Source organism: Cydia splendana, chromosome 20, assembly GCF_910591565.1.
Source record: "Cydia splendana chromosome 20, ilCydSple1.2, whole genome shotgun sequence".
Classification (NCBI taxonomy): Eukaryota; Metazoa; Arthropoda; class Insecta; order Lepidoptera; family Tortricidae; genus Cydia; species Cydia splendana.
The window spans coordinates 7,500,678-7,517,926 of record NC_085979.1 but is presented as its reverse complement, the minus strand read 5'-3'; the positions used below and the strand labels follow the sequence as shown (position 1 = coordinate 7,517,926).

At 37.7% G+C, this 17,249-nt stretch overlaps 1 protein-coding gene across 3 annotated transcripts in view; it reads right to left on the bottom strand.

Annotated features, from left to right (window-relative positions):
- The window catches only part of LOC134800733 (MTOR-associated protein MEAK7), a 52,476-nt gene that overhangs the window by 16,851 nt on the left and 18,376 nt on the right, over nt 1-17,249 (bottom strand). For all 3 annotated transcript variants that reach the window (XM_063773260.1, XM_063773259.1, XM_063773261.1), the window contains exons 3-5: nt 14,145-14,277; nt 7,337-7,425; nt 817-1,010 (exon numbers count right to left, since the gene is read on the bottom strand). In XM_063773260.1, coding sequence (XP_063629330.1) covers nt 817-1,010; nt 7,337-7,425; nt 14,145-14,277 — 416 coding nt within the window. The remainder of the gene's footprint in view (nt 1-816; nt 1,011-7,336; nt 7,426-14,144; nt 14,278-17,249) is intronic.

Genomic DNA, 17,249 nt, shown 5'->3' with positions numbered 1-17,249 from the left:
TAATGGTTGAAGCCTGTCACCTTTTCTTGACACTCATTTTATGAATAACCCTAGTTTTATGGTATTTAAATTAACATAAATAACTTTTAAGTGGTATTCATAAGGCCTTTCAACCCGGGGATCATAAAGCCAGTTCATCTCTAGTTTGTTTTTTTAGCATTAGTAAAAAGGTAATCAATCCTGATGTCTTTTAATTGAAAAACACGTTTTAAAAAGAAATCACAGCAAATATATAACAATTATGAATCTAATACGATCATCTATATTCTTCTGCTTTCATAAGTAATAGTTACTGATTTTCAAAAAGCGTTTTTCAATTAAAAGACATGTCAAGATCGCTTACCTTCTTTCTAATGCTAAAACACGTAGTATAATCATAATCATAATAATTTATTTATAAAACCAATTTATACGTCATTAATAAATATATAATTAGTAGTAGTACCTATAGTGATTTACTACAATACACGGTACTCATGATAGTTATTACAAACAGTTTTGATTCATTGAGAATATAATAATAATATTAGTCAATTTTAAAATGTAGTATGTTAATACTATTCGGTGGAACATTAACATAGTAAACAGTAATCATTGCGCCTTATAAGCAATGATTTCGTTATAGCTATAAACGATTGCTCGATAAGCCACTGCTTTAAGCGAAATTTAAAGCTGCCCAAGCTTGGAGCATCAATTATGTTTTTTGGCAACTTATTGTAGACTGTGGGACCCATGACGTGAGTGAGTTTAGATGACTTGGTCAACTTCCGGCTTATACCCACAATCTTATCTGCGTTCCGCGTATAGTGTCCTTACCAATTGGACAGTTGTTTAGAGTTGACAGCTTGCGGAGGTGAGTCCGGGTCTGACCCGACTCCACTAGCCACAGCCTCTCCTAGAGTCTGTACGGCCGCCGCTTTTCCGCGAAAGCCTTTGTCGATCCATTTCTCGGCCCGCTTACTGCCCGTCTTCAGAACTTTGATGTAGGTGGACACTATTGCTTCGCAGTACTGGAATTAAATAAATAAAGATATAGGACATTCTTTACATACGTCGACCTAGTTCCACAATCAATAAAGGCGTAACTGGACTAGTCAATTTTTCGCCAATCTGATAAAGGCGCTCTTATACTCGAGTTTTACGTTTTCAAGGGGGTGAAGCAGACGCAGCGATAGAATAGGCAGGGGGGCACCCCGCGCGCCCCGCCGCCGCCGCACGATTCCCGCGCAACACGTCTACTTCCTTATTCTGTCGCCATCCGTATTCTGGTTTGTTAGTTCCGATTTTTTTTCCAGAAATTTATATTGAATAAGGTTTATATTGACGAAATAAATAAAATTGAAATTGATTATAGGCTAATTCGTATTTTGATGAGTATTTAATGTAATTTACAATGGTGGTAAGTATAGATAATTATATGTAGGTATACAATACTAGAGTATTCCTCAGTAAAATAAATAATTAATCATGTCTAATCACAGTTAATTCCACGTTGTTTTATCATTCATGTAGTCTTGTGTGATATAATAAGCTTTAGAAATCGATACTTTTGGGTTCAATTGGCGTAAAGGACATTTTGGCGAAAATGAGTTATATATACAGTTTTATTCAGAATTCCAAGCGCTTTCGTTTTGTATAGTTAAAATTTCAATATCTCTTTAAATGTTGCCAATTTTTAACTATGATTTTGGAAAAACATCTTAGCTCAGAGGGCGTAAATGACCAGTTATAAAATATATAGTATAGTAAAAGTAATTATTATAAATTGTTTTGATATACATAAATAAATAGATATAGATGGTAGGACAGCAGTGATTCTGTTAAAACAAAAAAAAATGTTTTGTGGCTAAAATTTTTTGTAAGTACATTACGCCCTGTTTCTAATAAGACAACCATAAAAAAGAAGCGTAAGGGACGCCCTTCTTAAAAACAGTCGTGTTTTTTGGCGTAACGGACATGCTATTTTCGTAAATAAGCATTGTATCATAAGTTCAAGCAATTAGTTCAAAAGAGCTCAAAAAGTTAAGAATAAGCCATATACAGACATGCGTTTATTCAAACAAACAAAAAGGTATGATTTTTTTCTCAAAACAAAACCGTTTTTTGGCTCTCCTAAAAATCGCGTTTTGTCCGTTAAACCCTTTGAGCCTACGGTAGTCGATGTGTACTGTAAAGAGGGCGGCCTATCTGGAGGACGTCGTGGGCATAGAAAACACGTAGTAGACTTTCTTTTAATATATTTGAGACAAATTTACATCAAGATCAACATCTATACTAGGTAGCTGCCTCTGATCGAATGCCGAATGCGCACCGCGTTCTATTTGACAGCGGGCTGATATTCTAAATTTAAATATCATAACTAACCAGCCACAGATTAAAAAGGCCAACTACGGTACTGTAAAGGTTTGCAACCTTTACAGTACCGTAGTTGGTAACGAATACACCCCGAACTTAGAATAAAAAAGTCTGAGTATGTCACTTACGACCCCCTACCAAACAAGACTCACTAAATTATCAAAAATGTCATGGTCGTAAAGGACATTCATAGTGTTTTTGACCAATTTTAAAGGACATTAACTTCTATCGTATTGAATTTATAGATATGATCGCTAATTTAGGTTAAAGAGACTAACATTTTGAATACTTTTCCAATACACATCAAAAATATAGCTCGATTAATAAAAAACGTATATCAACATTAAACAAAACATCGCAGTTATTCGTGTCTCCTGAAAAGTATCATTTTGTCCTTTACGCCAATCGAACCCAAAGGTATCTTCAGTCTTGTCTTGACCGGGCGCGTGCAACATTACACTGGACTGCCGAGATAAGCGAGTGTTCAATAACTACTTTGCGTACGATTTCCTATTCCTAAATTATCGATTTAAAAGTAATGTTAAAAATAGGCTCATCTTAATTGTTATATTGTTTTATTGTCTAGTGGACATAATATTGTCTATCATTCGGACAATATTTTTTGAACTTGCCGAGTTTGTTAGTATGAATGTACTCGTAGCTATCTATGTACCTATGTTTATGTAACTTGAGAGATTTAACTAGTCTGCAAGTGTGGTTTCATTTAGATAGATTAACCACATTGTAGGACAAAAGTTAGATAATATCGATACCATTGATAAAATGTGCTGCTGTCGATCGTCCTATAAGTTGTCAAACACAGTCCTTAATAATCCCCTATCCTCCTAAGGCCCAAGGTCCTACCTATAGCATTTATTCAGTTCGGTGAAATTTAAATCATAATAATATTCAATTGGAACAGTCGTTCAATTTTCAATTTTTCGGTAATAATGGATATTCTTGTATAAGATGTATGTGAAAGCTTTTTAGTACTAGTATTTTTATTCAATAGCCTTACCACGACTTTGACACTGACGTATTCGCTAACGTCTGCGTAACTTACTTTCTATACATCATCGCGTATCTTCTTTTAAAACGATTATGAAACAATTAAGTAAACGAATTAATTTAAACCGATTTGGTCATTAAATATTAATTACTTCTTCGTCCAGATACGTTTCAAACTTTCTAAAGTGCTTGAAACGAAGTTTTTTTTTTATATCAACGAGTTATTGTAGCCGAGCTCATGCAATGACAGAAATAATTAAATTACACACAAACAACCAGTTCCACTGATCAGGGACGAATAATAACAGGCATAACATAACCCTGCGCCCGGTCAAGCTGCATCTCCGATGATAATCGGGATAGCGAGGCAGTCGCTGATACACCTATCTTGTTCTCCTAATCAACAAAAATTGCGAATCAGAGAGGTACAGAGTGTATTATGCACAGGCTAGTACGATGTCGCAGGACTATAAGAGATTCCACTGCGAGTAAAATAACGATAGTTGCTGAAAAAACCTGAGCTGAGGTTTCTAAGTTAAAGGGCAAACATTACATTTTAGTAATAAAGGACCCATAAAACTATTTAATAATTTGGTATTATAGACCTTTACGCCCATGAATAATGATAACTGCGGAAAAAGCTCTTAGCGTAAATGCTTTCAAATTTAAGGACAAACATTAGGTACATTATAGTAATAAAGGTCCCAGGAAACTTTATATTTGATATTATACACCGCTACATCGATGCTATTTGTTTTGAATTTAGTTTAGAAACTAATTTGTGGTAGTAAAAGACACAAATATTAGAAAAGTCCTGTACAACCTAGTTCGCTTCATATACTTATGGTAAAATCATTTTTAGGGCGGGTTGTAAAGGGCAAGTAAAATAATATCAATACTAAAATATGTCCTTTATGACCATCTTGACCATACGATATGAAAAATCATCAAGACAAATGAAGGGCTTAAAGGACGACAAAAGACATGTGAGTCATTTACAACAATATTTATATTTAGCGGTAACCTTTACGATAACATCTTTGAACATGTAATTTATAACTGGTCATTTACGGTCCCTGAGCTAAGGTGTTTTTACAAAATCATAGTAAAAAATTGGGTCGTAAAGGCAACTTTTTAAGAGATATCGCAATTTTAACTATGAAGAACGAAAGCGCTTGGAATTCTGAATAAAACTGTATATATAACACATTTTCGCCAAAATGTCCTTTACCCCAATTGAACCCAAAGGTATCGATATTATGAATGTCACAAGTTTTCCTAAAATTGATATTAAATATTTTTATATACCTATATACAGAATATTCTAATAAATGTATTGACAGTGCGCTGTTATTATATCAATTTAATTAAATTTATCTCTATGTGAGTTTCTATGGTTCATTTAATATATTGTTCGAATAGCCCTCTTCTGCAGAACAAAAATGGTAAAATGGTATTTAGAGTTAGACGAAGAAAAGTCTGCAGCGGATTTGATAGCCCACGCAGTGCAAGTGTTATTTTAAACGTCAAACTTCTATGAAATTATGACGTATAAATAACACTTGCACTGCGTGGGCTATCAAAATCGCTGCAGACTTTTCTTAGTTTAACTCTAGTAACTATTCGGTCGTGTCAATGTTACAATAGTATCTAAACGGTTGCTCCTTCTGTCTTATGACATAATGCTATGGCAGTTATGAAAATATACTGATCGAGTTGTTTTCACATCGGTTAGCTAACGAGTTTTGCTCACTGCAAAAGCTGCAGAACTCAGTCTATTCGAAAGAGCAGAAATATGAGGGCCCCACTGGAGTTTAGAATCTAGAGTTATACCATGAAAAACTGTAGGTACTATCAACCAATCGTAATATGGAGCGCTTCAAAAATTGGCAAGCGTCCGACCTCCAACGCGTCCCGCTCGGGACTGAGCGGCGGGCTGGCAGCGGGGGCGCGAGTAAATGGTGCCGTGAATTCGTAAATTTTGAATTTAAAGTTATATGTGTTACTAAATTAACAATATTAAACCCGACGGACATTACATCATTACAGACGTTTATTTTGATGTGATTTTCAATACATCAAGTAGTATAATATTGAAATGAAATGAGTTTTAAGGTAGAAAATAAGGGTATGTTTGGATTTTTTTTCTATCGAGCGAAGTGTGTCCAATTATGTAACGAGTACCCGACGTACTTACATAAAGGTCTCAAAAGCAACATATATTTTTTTCACGTGTTTAATCTTTGCCGTTTCTTAATAAAATGGCACTAAAAATTACGTTTCTAAGAGCTTACCTCGCCTTAAATTGCCCGATCGAATCAGGACGTGCGGACGTAAACGCCAATTTGGCTCGCCGAATTCAACCGCCGATAATGACCGATATTACCGATAAAATGAGGTGCGGACGCAAGAATACCAATTTGTGAGGCCAATATTTTCGTTCTGGGGCATTTTTTCAATTTAGAGGGCTCTAATATCACCATAAATCTAAAATTGGAGATAGACGCCAATTTCATTTCTGATCAAATCGACCGATTTGATCAGCCCCGTCTAGATACCGCTTAAGGCTTGTGTAGTGGGTACTTAACGATGATACCAGCAATTTGTACAGATGTAGTGTTATTTCCATCGTATTTTCACGGAAACGTTCGTATTTGTCATGCTACGTCTTTCAACCTCTCTCCCGACTTTCGACTCTCTTCCGGTCTTTTTGTACCGAGACTGACTGAAATACCAAGACTCGTTAAGAACGTGAAACGTTTACGATGGAAAACAATTATATATATTACGAATCATGGTATACAAATGATGAATACTGCAATGAAATACTGTGAATTACAATAGCAGACTCAGCATATAACTAAAAAAATCGGATAAAAAAATTAAGCCGACTATATATTAAATAAAACCTGTATGAAAAAACTATTACATGAGACCAATTCTCATCGCTCACACAAAGGACTACTACTAGACTGCCTGAAGCAGTGAGGCGGAAATCACTTGCAACATTCACTAACCCGGGGTTAACCGGTTAACCTAGAGTTACCATGGTTACCAGTACAATTTGACACTGGGTTAACGGTTTAATCGGTTAACCCCGGGTTAGCGGGATGGTGCAAGTGGCCCTTATAAATATAAAATAAAAGTTCTACCGTAAAAACATGGAGATGATATACAAGTTATTGGCCGGTACTGTACGAAAAAAAAATTACACATATAAATATTGCATTCCAAAATGTGGTCCAGGGTGGCCCAAAAATACGTTGACAACGTTTTTTCTAAATATTTTATTCAGTACTTACGTAACTAGTACCTACAAAGAAAGTTAAAAATTAAAACTACAGTCTTTTTAGGGAAAATTTGCAGTGGTGCATAGATAATTTTCCCGAATTCATAAGTTCAAAAGAGTGGCCACCCTACTCGCCTGATCTAAATACAATGGATTATAGTTTGCGGTCAATCTTAGAGACGAGGGCCTGTGCTACTAAACACAAAAGTGTAAACGCTGTAAAAGCATCACTTACCAAAGAATGGGACAAGATATCCTTGGAGGAGCTGCGGCATTTCGTTGAAAATGTTAACAAACGTTTGCGTTGGTGTATCAAAGCGAAAGGAGGCTATTTTGAAGACAATTAATTTTTGTTGCATAAAAAGACTGTAGGTTTAATTTTTAGGGTTCCGTACCCAAACGGTAAAACGGGACTCCGCTGTCCATCCGTCCGTCAGTCCGTCCGACCGTCCGTCCGTCTGTCACCAGGCTGTATCTCACGAACCGTGATATCTAGACAGTTGAAATTTTCACAGATGATGTATTTCTGTTGCCGCTATAACAACAAATACTAAAAAGTACGGAACCCTCGGTGGGCGAGTCCGATTAACTTACTTTGTACTAGTTACGTAAGTAGTTAATAAAATATTGAGAAAAAACGTTGTCAACGTATTTTTGGGCCACCCTGTAGTAATAAATAGTCACCTCTTTTATTAGTTGATACGGCAGTTCGTCGTTTTCGCTGTAGTTGCCTAAACTTCTGTACGTCACCATCATCTTCTGGTCCACCGAACCTGGAAACAATAATTATTCGTTATCATTCGTATGTACATACATACATTACATACATATAATCACGCCTATTTCCCGGAGGGGTAGGCAGAGACCGCGGATTTCCACTTGCTACGATCCTGACATACCTCTTTCGCTTCCTTCACTTTCATAACATTCCTCATACACGCTCGCCGGTTTAGGGTGCTCTTGACCTGGCCTTTCATTCGTAGGTATGTCTTTTCCATATCTCGGGACCATGGAGTCCCGGACCTTTGGGAGGCGTGCGTGGGGCCGAAGCCAACAGCAGCAGTGTGAGGTTGTAGAGAGGTTGAGTCTCCGGTCGTTCGCACTCGTATCTCCTTAGATTTCACGGGCCTATAAATCCCGGTCTTTTGATAGGCTTGCTATATAGATCCAACACGTAGAGGCCCTTTGGAGAGCTTTAATGTCATGTAGAACGCCTGCTGGAACCCGTTCACAGGCGCAACAAGTACTCGTATTATTATTAAATAGAGTTAGACCAAGAAAAGTCTGCAGCGATTTTGATAGCCCACGCAGTGCAAGTGTTATATACACGTCATAATTTCATAGAAGTTTGACGTTTAAAATTACACTTGCACTGCGCGGGCTATCAAAATCGCTGCAGACTTTTCAATCAATCAATCAGTCAAAGCATTTATTTTCAGGCTACTAAGGCCCATAGATACATACCTTACAAACATATATATATGTCGCAGACCGTCTATTATGAATGTATGACGGCTGCGTTTGATGGAATGTCAAGTATTGAAATAGTCTATGCTTGAGTGTGTTTGACTGCGATACAGTGACTTTTATTTGAATGACCCGAACAGCTTCTTTAATGGATTGGTTCCTGGCTGATTCTGAGGACAGCCCGAAATGAGATGACATCCTGAGTGGAACAGTCAGTCAGATTTGAATTGGAATTGGAAAAGTGTCGCAGTCAACCTCGCTGCATTCCTATAATTAATATTTTATGAATTCTATCGTTTTAGCTGTGCCGTTCATGGAGTATCTTTAATTTATATACTCCTCGACATCAGAAGTGGTAACATTAAAGGTGGAGGTGTAGTTCCCAAATGCTACGATTTTCCGACCTCTCCCTTTGCCCAATTCCCACAGAAGAAAATCAGCAGCAAATAATTTCAGGCAGAAGCAATTGCGTAGTGGTGCATGGTAAGCCCACAAGTAAAAATATACACGTAAAAATCTACAATTTTATGAAAGAAATCTGGGGTAAAGTGATCTATCTCTTAATGTGATATTCGCCTGATGCTGCCCGTACTGGATCTACCTAATGTGACGGACAAGCTCGACCCGCGGACCCCAGCAACGTGTATACTGCGTACCTCCGTGTTCTGGCAGTGCAACCTGTACAACTAAAATACAAGGACAGGTTTCGTTCCAATTTCATAAATTTAGGCCGATATTGACGGCTAAACTTAACAAGAAATTGCGGTTGCTATATTTGATACTATTCCTACACATAATGAATTGACGTAATTATGCCGATAGGCCCTGTGCAATTTACTATAGGAGCCGTCACATTTTTGACACGAGGCGTGAGTGTGTCGTTTGTGCTTCCGATGTGGCCGCAGGATGGCGGAGCCTGCTATGCATAAGAAGGCGTGCTGGCGAGAACGGTTGATGGTAGCACTTGCTTTGGCAATGTACATGTACACATATGTTTACGATTCGGGCCGCGGGATGGCGGGCCCTCCAACGCGCACGGCCTCTATAGCTGGTAGTAACCTTAGCAAGGAACTACGGTTACAACTACAACTTATACGATACAAATTAAGTGTCATTCTACTTCTAATGACTTCGTGAGCAACAATATAAAAGACTATCAGTATATGTTGGTAAAATAAGGATAATCAAGTTAGTTTTATCACGATTAACACACGCATTATGCATATGTTAAATCTGCATAATGGAATCAATGCCAATTCGCATTGCTTGGAATTCATGGCTTTAAAATAACGATTCCAGGAAATCCAGCTTTACAAAACCGAAGCTCCTAGCCTGATGCTGCTGCTGCAGATTTGGTGTCCGGCTGGTCTGGCGGAGACCGAGCTGAAGGATCGCTCCTGCCCACGATGCGCATATCGCACCTGACATTGACAGACTGTTTATTTGGTGAGCAGTTCTCATTTTATTTTCTTAACAGGACATTTGGAATGCTGTTAATATTTAGGAAAGAGTCCGTTTTGGTCTTTCATGTCAAATTAAAATACGAATCGAGAATTATTTTGAATTTGATCAAAATTTTATGACATCGATTGATATGTTGAGCAAAGTACCAAAATTGCTACATTGTATTTAAGATTAATTAGTTGGTTTCAAAGGTTACTTGTTTTGGTTTAAAAACTTATCAGTTATTTATTGAATCGAATAAATTTGAAAAGGGTAATACTCATCGTGTACCTAACAGTACTAAGGTTGCAACGTCTTCCGTTTCTTAGCCATTTAATACGAAATTATAAACTGAAATAGACGTCGCATACAAAAGCAAAAGATTATCGAAGCCTCCGGTGCTAGGGGCTGGAAACGAGCCTGCGTCTTCTGCATTTGCGGCGGACGCCAAAGCCACTGGCCTGCCGGTCACGGTGGTACCGGTCGAAATTTCTTGACAATGCAATATTGTTATGACATAGAGCTGATTCAGATCAGCTCCACATCACTGATGGAGGTGGCGGGTGGCCGTAGGGACTCTTTAATGGAACGACGTACTAGCTTGGTTGTGTTTGTTTGTTGGAGTTGTCTCGATGAGTATTGGTTGCCTGTTGGAGAGCAGGTACAGTCGGTGATAGAGGCATGTGATGAAAATGAAATACTTACTGAATGAATACTTACTTTAATCTTTTAGTAATCAAGCACACATTTTAAGATTGTGTTAATCAATTTAATTTTTTTTTTTTTTTTTTTCCTTGCAACGACAACGACCGGTAGAATCCTTCCAACAAAATGTCACTGTGGTCCCCTGAGCAGCGGGACAAAGTGGCGACAAAATAGTTGATCCACCCCTAAACCGAAAAGCTATTACGCATGTAGAAATTAGAAGTTGTTATCAATACGACAAGTCATATTGCTGACATAATGGGTAATGTTAATGTTACATACAGATATGACATATTTGAATGATGATACAAATGAGCATTTTTATTTAAACATGTACCTACTTTAAAGAGCGACTTAAGTCGTGTTTCAGTAACGTCAGCTCGTCGTCGTCTGCCCTATGGACTAGGTACTGAAATTAGCTTTCAATTAACTTAAGGCGTACCGATCGGGTAATTATTATAATTTGATTTTAATTATGATATGGAGACATTTTGGACGCTGAGTGTGAGTGTAGGACTACTCACATTCCGAAAGTTGTATTGCTTTGATGCAATTACTTATAAAAAGCCCGCCTTTGTTTTATTTTTTTTCCCAGGGTAGGATGGATCGATCAAGAAAGTAATACGTTTGTCAAGTTTGTAATAAGTTTGATTTGATTAAAATTAGAAATTTAATGTCTATTGGTGCACGGGTGAAACACGCTTCACGCTTTTCACTTTCATAAGACATTATGGCATAAGTTGCATGTGGTATATAAGTTCCGATGAAACACCTACCTTCGTGCTTTGAAGTTGAAGTGGTGTTTCGATGATTAAGCATAACGATCTTGTTTTTAAAATCAAACAAAGCCTAAGTTTATTTATTTATGTTAGTTATTTATTTATGAATAATATTTTCATAACAGTAGGCAAACATAAGTGTTTTGTATGATTGTTTTCTTTTCGTTAATTCGGTTATAAAAAATAACGAACGGTGAGTGGAATGGTGAGGTGATGTAATAGTCGCTGCGAAACCGATTTTATTTTAAGGACCGAGGATGTAAGATAAGGACTGACTGAGCAATTAAATTTATTTAAATTTTGGTCACCTGGAAGGTGGTGAAAGGTGATAGATACACATCGGAAAAATTCATGCTTACCTACCTACAGTAGGTACCTACAAGTACCTATGCTCACGATTGGTTAGGGAAAATAGGAAAGTGCCAAAACCTTTACATCCAACTAATCTAGACGATGATAATGCAGAGTCTGGAGCAAGTTCGCAATGATGACTTCGAATCATTAATAAATCATTAATTAGTAAGTAGATAAAATGTTTAACATTCTCACGCGAATGATACCTACTAGTAGTACATCTGTGGTTTTTCATTGGTGGTTTAGCCAATGATACAGATTGCGGGTTACGCAATATGTTGTGGTTTTTCATTGGTGGTTTAGCCAATGATGCAGATTGCGGGTTACGCAATATGTTGTGGTTTTTCATTGGTGGTTTAGCCAATGATGCAGATTGCGGGTTACGCAATATGTTGTGGTTTTTCATTGGTGGTTTAGCCAATGATGCAGATTGCGGGTTACGCATTATGTTGTGGTTTCCCATTGGTGGTTTAGCCAATGATGTGGATTGCGGGTTACGCAATATGTTGTGGTTTTTCATTGGTGGTTTAGCCGATGATGCAGATTGCGGGTTACGCAATATGTTGTGGTTTTTCATTGGTGGTTTAGCCAATGATGCAGATTGCAGGTTACGCAATATGTTGTGGTTTTCCATTGGTGGTTTAGCCAATGATGCAGATTGCGGCTTACGCAATATGTTGTGGTTTTTCATTGGTGGTTTAGCCAATGATGCAGATTGCGGGTTACGCATTATGTTGTGGTTTCCCATTGGTGGTTTAGCCAATGATGTGGATTGCGGGTTACGCAATATGTTGTGGTTTTTCATTGGTGGTTTAGCCGATGATGCAGATTGCGGGTTACGCAATATGTTGTGGTTTTTCATTGGTGGTTTAGCCAATGATGCAGATTGCGGGTTACGCAATATGTTGTGGTTTTTCATTGGTGGTTTAGCCAATGATGCAGATTGCGGGTTACGCAATATGTTGTGGTTTTTCATTGGTGGTTTATCCAATGATGCAGATTGCGGGTTACGCAATAAGGACAGCGCCAAAAAAAAAAAAGATTAACCAATAAAAAGGAGTTTGGCCAATAATGTGGATTGCGGGTTACGCAATTACGGATGTACAGAATACTACTAGTAGAACAACCTGGGCCATGTTGCATAACAAACTACAACTAATATTACAAGCGGAACTCCTTTTCTAATTTCACTAATTAAAAAAGGAGTTCCGCTTGTAATATTAGTTGTAGTTTGTTATGCAACATGGCCCTGTTCCATTGTTGCTGATAATAAAGCCCTAAGCAAATAAGGTTATTGCGAACTTGCACTTGAACTTGTTTTGTCATTGATGAGATTATACCAGATTGATACGCCGAATTGAATTGTGCATTAAACACGCATTGCGAGAGCATTGTTGCTACATGTTTATGACAACCTACTTGTCTTGGCATTAACCTAAGTTATATATAAAAAATAAGATTCGATTGAACTTGATTGAGCGGACTTATGTAAAGTCTTAAAGTCTGTTTGCATTTATGATTGTGGTCAGGATAGCCGAGTGGACTTGTTGTTCCTGTAGAGTTTTAACTTGCACAGTACCTTCCCACGAGGACGTGTGGAAGGTCAGAATGGCCGTGTCGCAGACCGTCTATTATGAATGTATGACGGCTGCGTTTGATGGAATGTCAAGTATTGAAATAGTCTATGCTTGAGTGTGTTTGACTGCGATACAGTGACTTTTATTTGAATGACCCGAACAGCTTCTTTAATGGATTGGTTCCTGGCTGATTCTGAGGACAGCCCGAAATGAGATGACATCCTGAGTGGAACAGTCAGTCAGATTTGAATTGGAATTGGAAAAGTGTCGCAGTCAACCTCGCTGCATTCCTATAATTAATATTTTATGAATTCTATCGTTTTAGCTGTGCCGTTCATGGAGTATCTTTAATTTATATACTCCTCGACATATATATATATATAAAAATCTTAAATACTAAAAAATCATTTTCGAGACGTGACTTTTCTCGGTCTGACTCTATCTGGGCGACCGAGCTTTGCTCGGAAAACATATAAAAACTCAAAGCGCGTTTTCCCAGAGATCAGCATCCATCAAACCCCCATACAGCAAATTTCATCGGAATCGTTAGAGCCGTTTCCGAGATCCCCGAAATATATATATATATATATACAGGATGATTCATGAGACGTGAGCAGGACTAATCCTGCACACTCCGTAACGGATAATTGATCGATCACCGTCGTATTTAGGTGAAACAACCACACTTTTTCCTATTTTTTAACTTTTTGGTGAGGGCAAATTTAATCCTCTACAATCATGGTCACCCTACAAGACCTAATTAATAAGTATAAAACCTCTTTAACTTTTTGATTACGAAGAAAATAAACTGTCAAACTTGAGTGAGATACGAGTTTTCAAAAGTAACCAGACCGCGATGACATTCAATTTGACACAGAATAGCGGTAGTTTAGTATTCTAATTTTAGGGTGACCACGCATGTCGTAAATAAATTATTATTATTTTTTCAACACGACTAGAAAATTAACGTTAACCTCACTAATACTGATACGAAAGTGTTGCTTATAATTTACGAAATGCGCAGTATTAGTCTTGCTCACGTCTCCTGAATCACCCTGTATATAAATAAACAAGAATTGCTCGTTTAAAGGTATTAGAATGTAGAATATTACACATTTTACTCTATGCGTTATTAAACCCAATCACATGAGAGTTTCAGTTACCCACCTCTAACATTGTACACATATAGTTCTGCGAAGCGGGTGAAGTCGCATGTAGCCGCCTTTTGGGACCCCGCGTCGAACAAGTAGTTGGAGAGGTACTGCGCCAGCCGGGGGTCTATTAGGGGACCCCAGTGTTTCTGAAAAGAAAGGAAGTGTTAGAGGAAAATTACATGTATGTAAATAAACAATCTGCCAGGAGAGGACTCTAAGATTCTTTGGGCACATAATGCGGTCGCCACACCACAGCCTCGAACGTGACATCATACTGGGGCAAGTTGAAGGCAAGCGCGCTAGGGGAAGAGCCCCTTGCAAGATGGTCGGATTCCATTAGACAAGCATGTGGTTCCAGCAGAGGGCAGCCCACATAGCCCTTGTTCGCGATAAATGGAGGGACATAGTTGTTGGTCGCGATCCTCAGTCATGAGGGAACGATGAAGAAGATGTAAATAAATCTTTATTTACATTTATGGAATTATTAATTTTAATCGATTAAGGTTGTCTGGAAGAGATCGCTCTTTAGCGATAAGACAACCTGTTGTCTGCCTGTATATTTAATCAACAGTTTTTTCCTAAAATTGTATCTTTTACTGAGTTTTCTATCTATCTACATTAAAATTCATTTGAATGCATTGGCCCGGTGTGAAGTCGGATGAGGGAGAATTGGCGAATTTTACTCCATTCGATTTAACAAAGAGAATAGAGTGTATAGAGGCGGATTGTCAAAGTAAATTATGTAGCCACTGTAAATTTACTGTTATCTTTCGACAGAAGATTAACACTGTTAGTACGCCATTTGACTTTGATCCTTATTATTACACTGATATGTGTTCACTTGTTAATATTTAACAAGTTAACACATATATTAACGCCTACTCGACACTAGGCCAAAAGTATGGTACAATGTTTTCGAGCGATGGCGCCATAACCATCAGCCTACGCTCGAGTAGATGGCGTTAATATTAATATTTGACAAGTTAACACATATCAGTGAAAGAATAACGATCAAAGTCAAATAGCGTTCTGATAGTTTTAATCGTCTGTGGAAAGATGGCAGTAAATGTACTGTAGCTACATAATTTACCATGACAGTAACTCTCTATTTGAAATTCTCTTTAACTTAGGAAAGCCCACAAAATGAGGGCAGAACCTAGCGAACAAGTTCTTGTTGTCTATGTATTCATAGACAATCTTTTCAACGTCGACTGTACCTTATTTCAACAGTCATCTACTGCTCAGAAAATTCTCACAAAATGTGCTTCTATATTCGCCTGGATGACAGGACATAACAGCAAAAAAAGTTTATCCACCCATTTCAATCATGCAAATTTTCCGCTAAAAGTTTTTGTCAGGGTAGTATATTTAGCACATGTTTCAGGTATCTTTATCCGTCACGCATTGAAGGCGCATAAATTAGCCCGAAGTCTAAACAGAGCTCTTTTGATCAACTCTTGTTTATTTTGCTTCGGCCATCAAAATGATGTCGGGGCCGGGAAAGCGGCGTATTCATAAGCGACAGCGGGAGCGAGGTGAAATTTCTCGACTGTTCACTTTGAGGTTATTCCCTTTTCTCTCCCTCAAAGACACATAATTCACTGTTTCCAATACTTTTCACTTTATAAGAAAATCGAATCGAAATCCGTTCGTTGATTGATTGTAGGTATCGTCAGCCTCGTCAGGTGACAACCAAAACTCACTAATTAGGTAACTACCACCACAAGTTCAAAGCCATAGTGAACCGTATTATTATTTGAATAAGGTTGAATTTTATTTAATTATTTTTTTAGTAATTGGTGACTTTTGGTTATCACCTGACGGTATGTAAAATGTACACAAATACAAACAAACAACGTGTTGATTTTCATAATGAATAAATTGCATGCACTAAACAGGACGGGTGCCGAAGATAAAACTTACTCGGAGTTGGGTTGCATGCAGAAATAAATAAAAAATTACAAGTATACAAATGCAATTTGTATTGATATATTCAAATAGGTACGTTAATATGGAGGAATGGGCCAATAATCTATAGATCTCAGTTGACAAGACAAACCTGACTCCAATCAAACCAATTAATTTATGAGAATTGATTTTTTATGTATACAGAACCACAGATCAAATAAGCTTTTTGTGAAAATTCCTTTTTTTTTAACTGGCAACTAATAGGTAGTACCTAATAGGTACTCGATAAAACAATTCTAACAAACCCAAACACAATTAGTTTACGTAATTTTTTTGTCTCCATCATTACGTCGGCTCGATGGTACAGTCAACTGTGAAAATATGGGTGTACAAATCATCTCAAAAATATGTCCCATAACTCTTATTGTGAATTAAGAACTATGGGACATATTATTGAGTAAGTTGTCTACACCCATATTTTTACAGTTTACTGTACCATAATGTTACATTGTCACTGAACTTACATACATGTGTACCTATGTGAAGTTTCAGCTCAGAAATCGAAAAATAGGAAGTAGCTTGCAAGATTTGACCCGAACAAACATATTACAAACTAACAAACGAACACTGCAAGTTAAATAAAAGCTTGTATAATTCGTAGCTTTGTAACAGAGCTCGACGGCTAATCCTATTGTCTATTGTTAAGTAAAACCGCACGTGCTACTTACCTGCAAAAAAGGGTCATACTTATTCTATTTGGCACCTGAGCGCGGGCCAGTCCAACGCTCAAAATACCAGTGTAGGTGCGCTCTCCGATAACGCGCCTTTGTTACCCATCTCGATGACACAGTTTAGACTGGTTCTGTAGTGTTCGACTCGCCGGCACTCAGTAACCGAAGTACGCAGGTTTTTATGCAGGTGGTTGTGGCACGTGGCACGAGCGGTTTTACTTAACAATAGACAATAGGATTAGCTCGGGCTCTATTAGAAACCTACGAACTATATAAACCTCGCTAGTTTTGTGGCCTCCAGCAAACAATACCAATTGTCGATGGAGGCAAACCATGCTCCCGGTCGGCTCAAGGGCGATCTTAATTTAAAACCCAATTAAAACCAGCCATCGAATATTCTGTTTGTTATTCTTATTAAAATCGGATTGGAACGCCCAAAAAGTTTCCAAGGTTTTATTATGCTTATATCGATGCGTAAC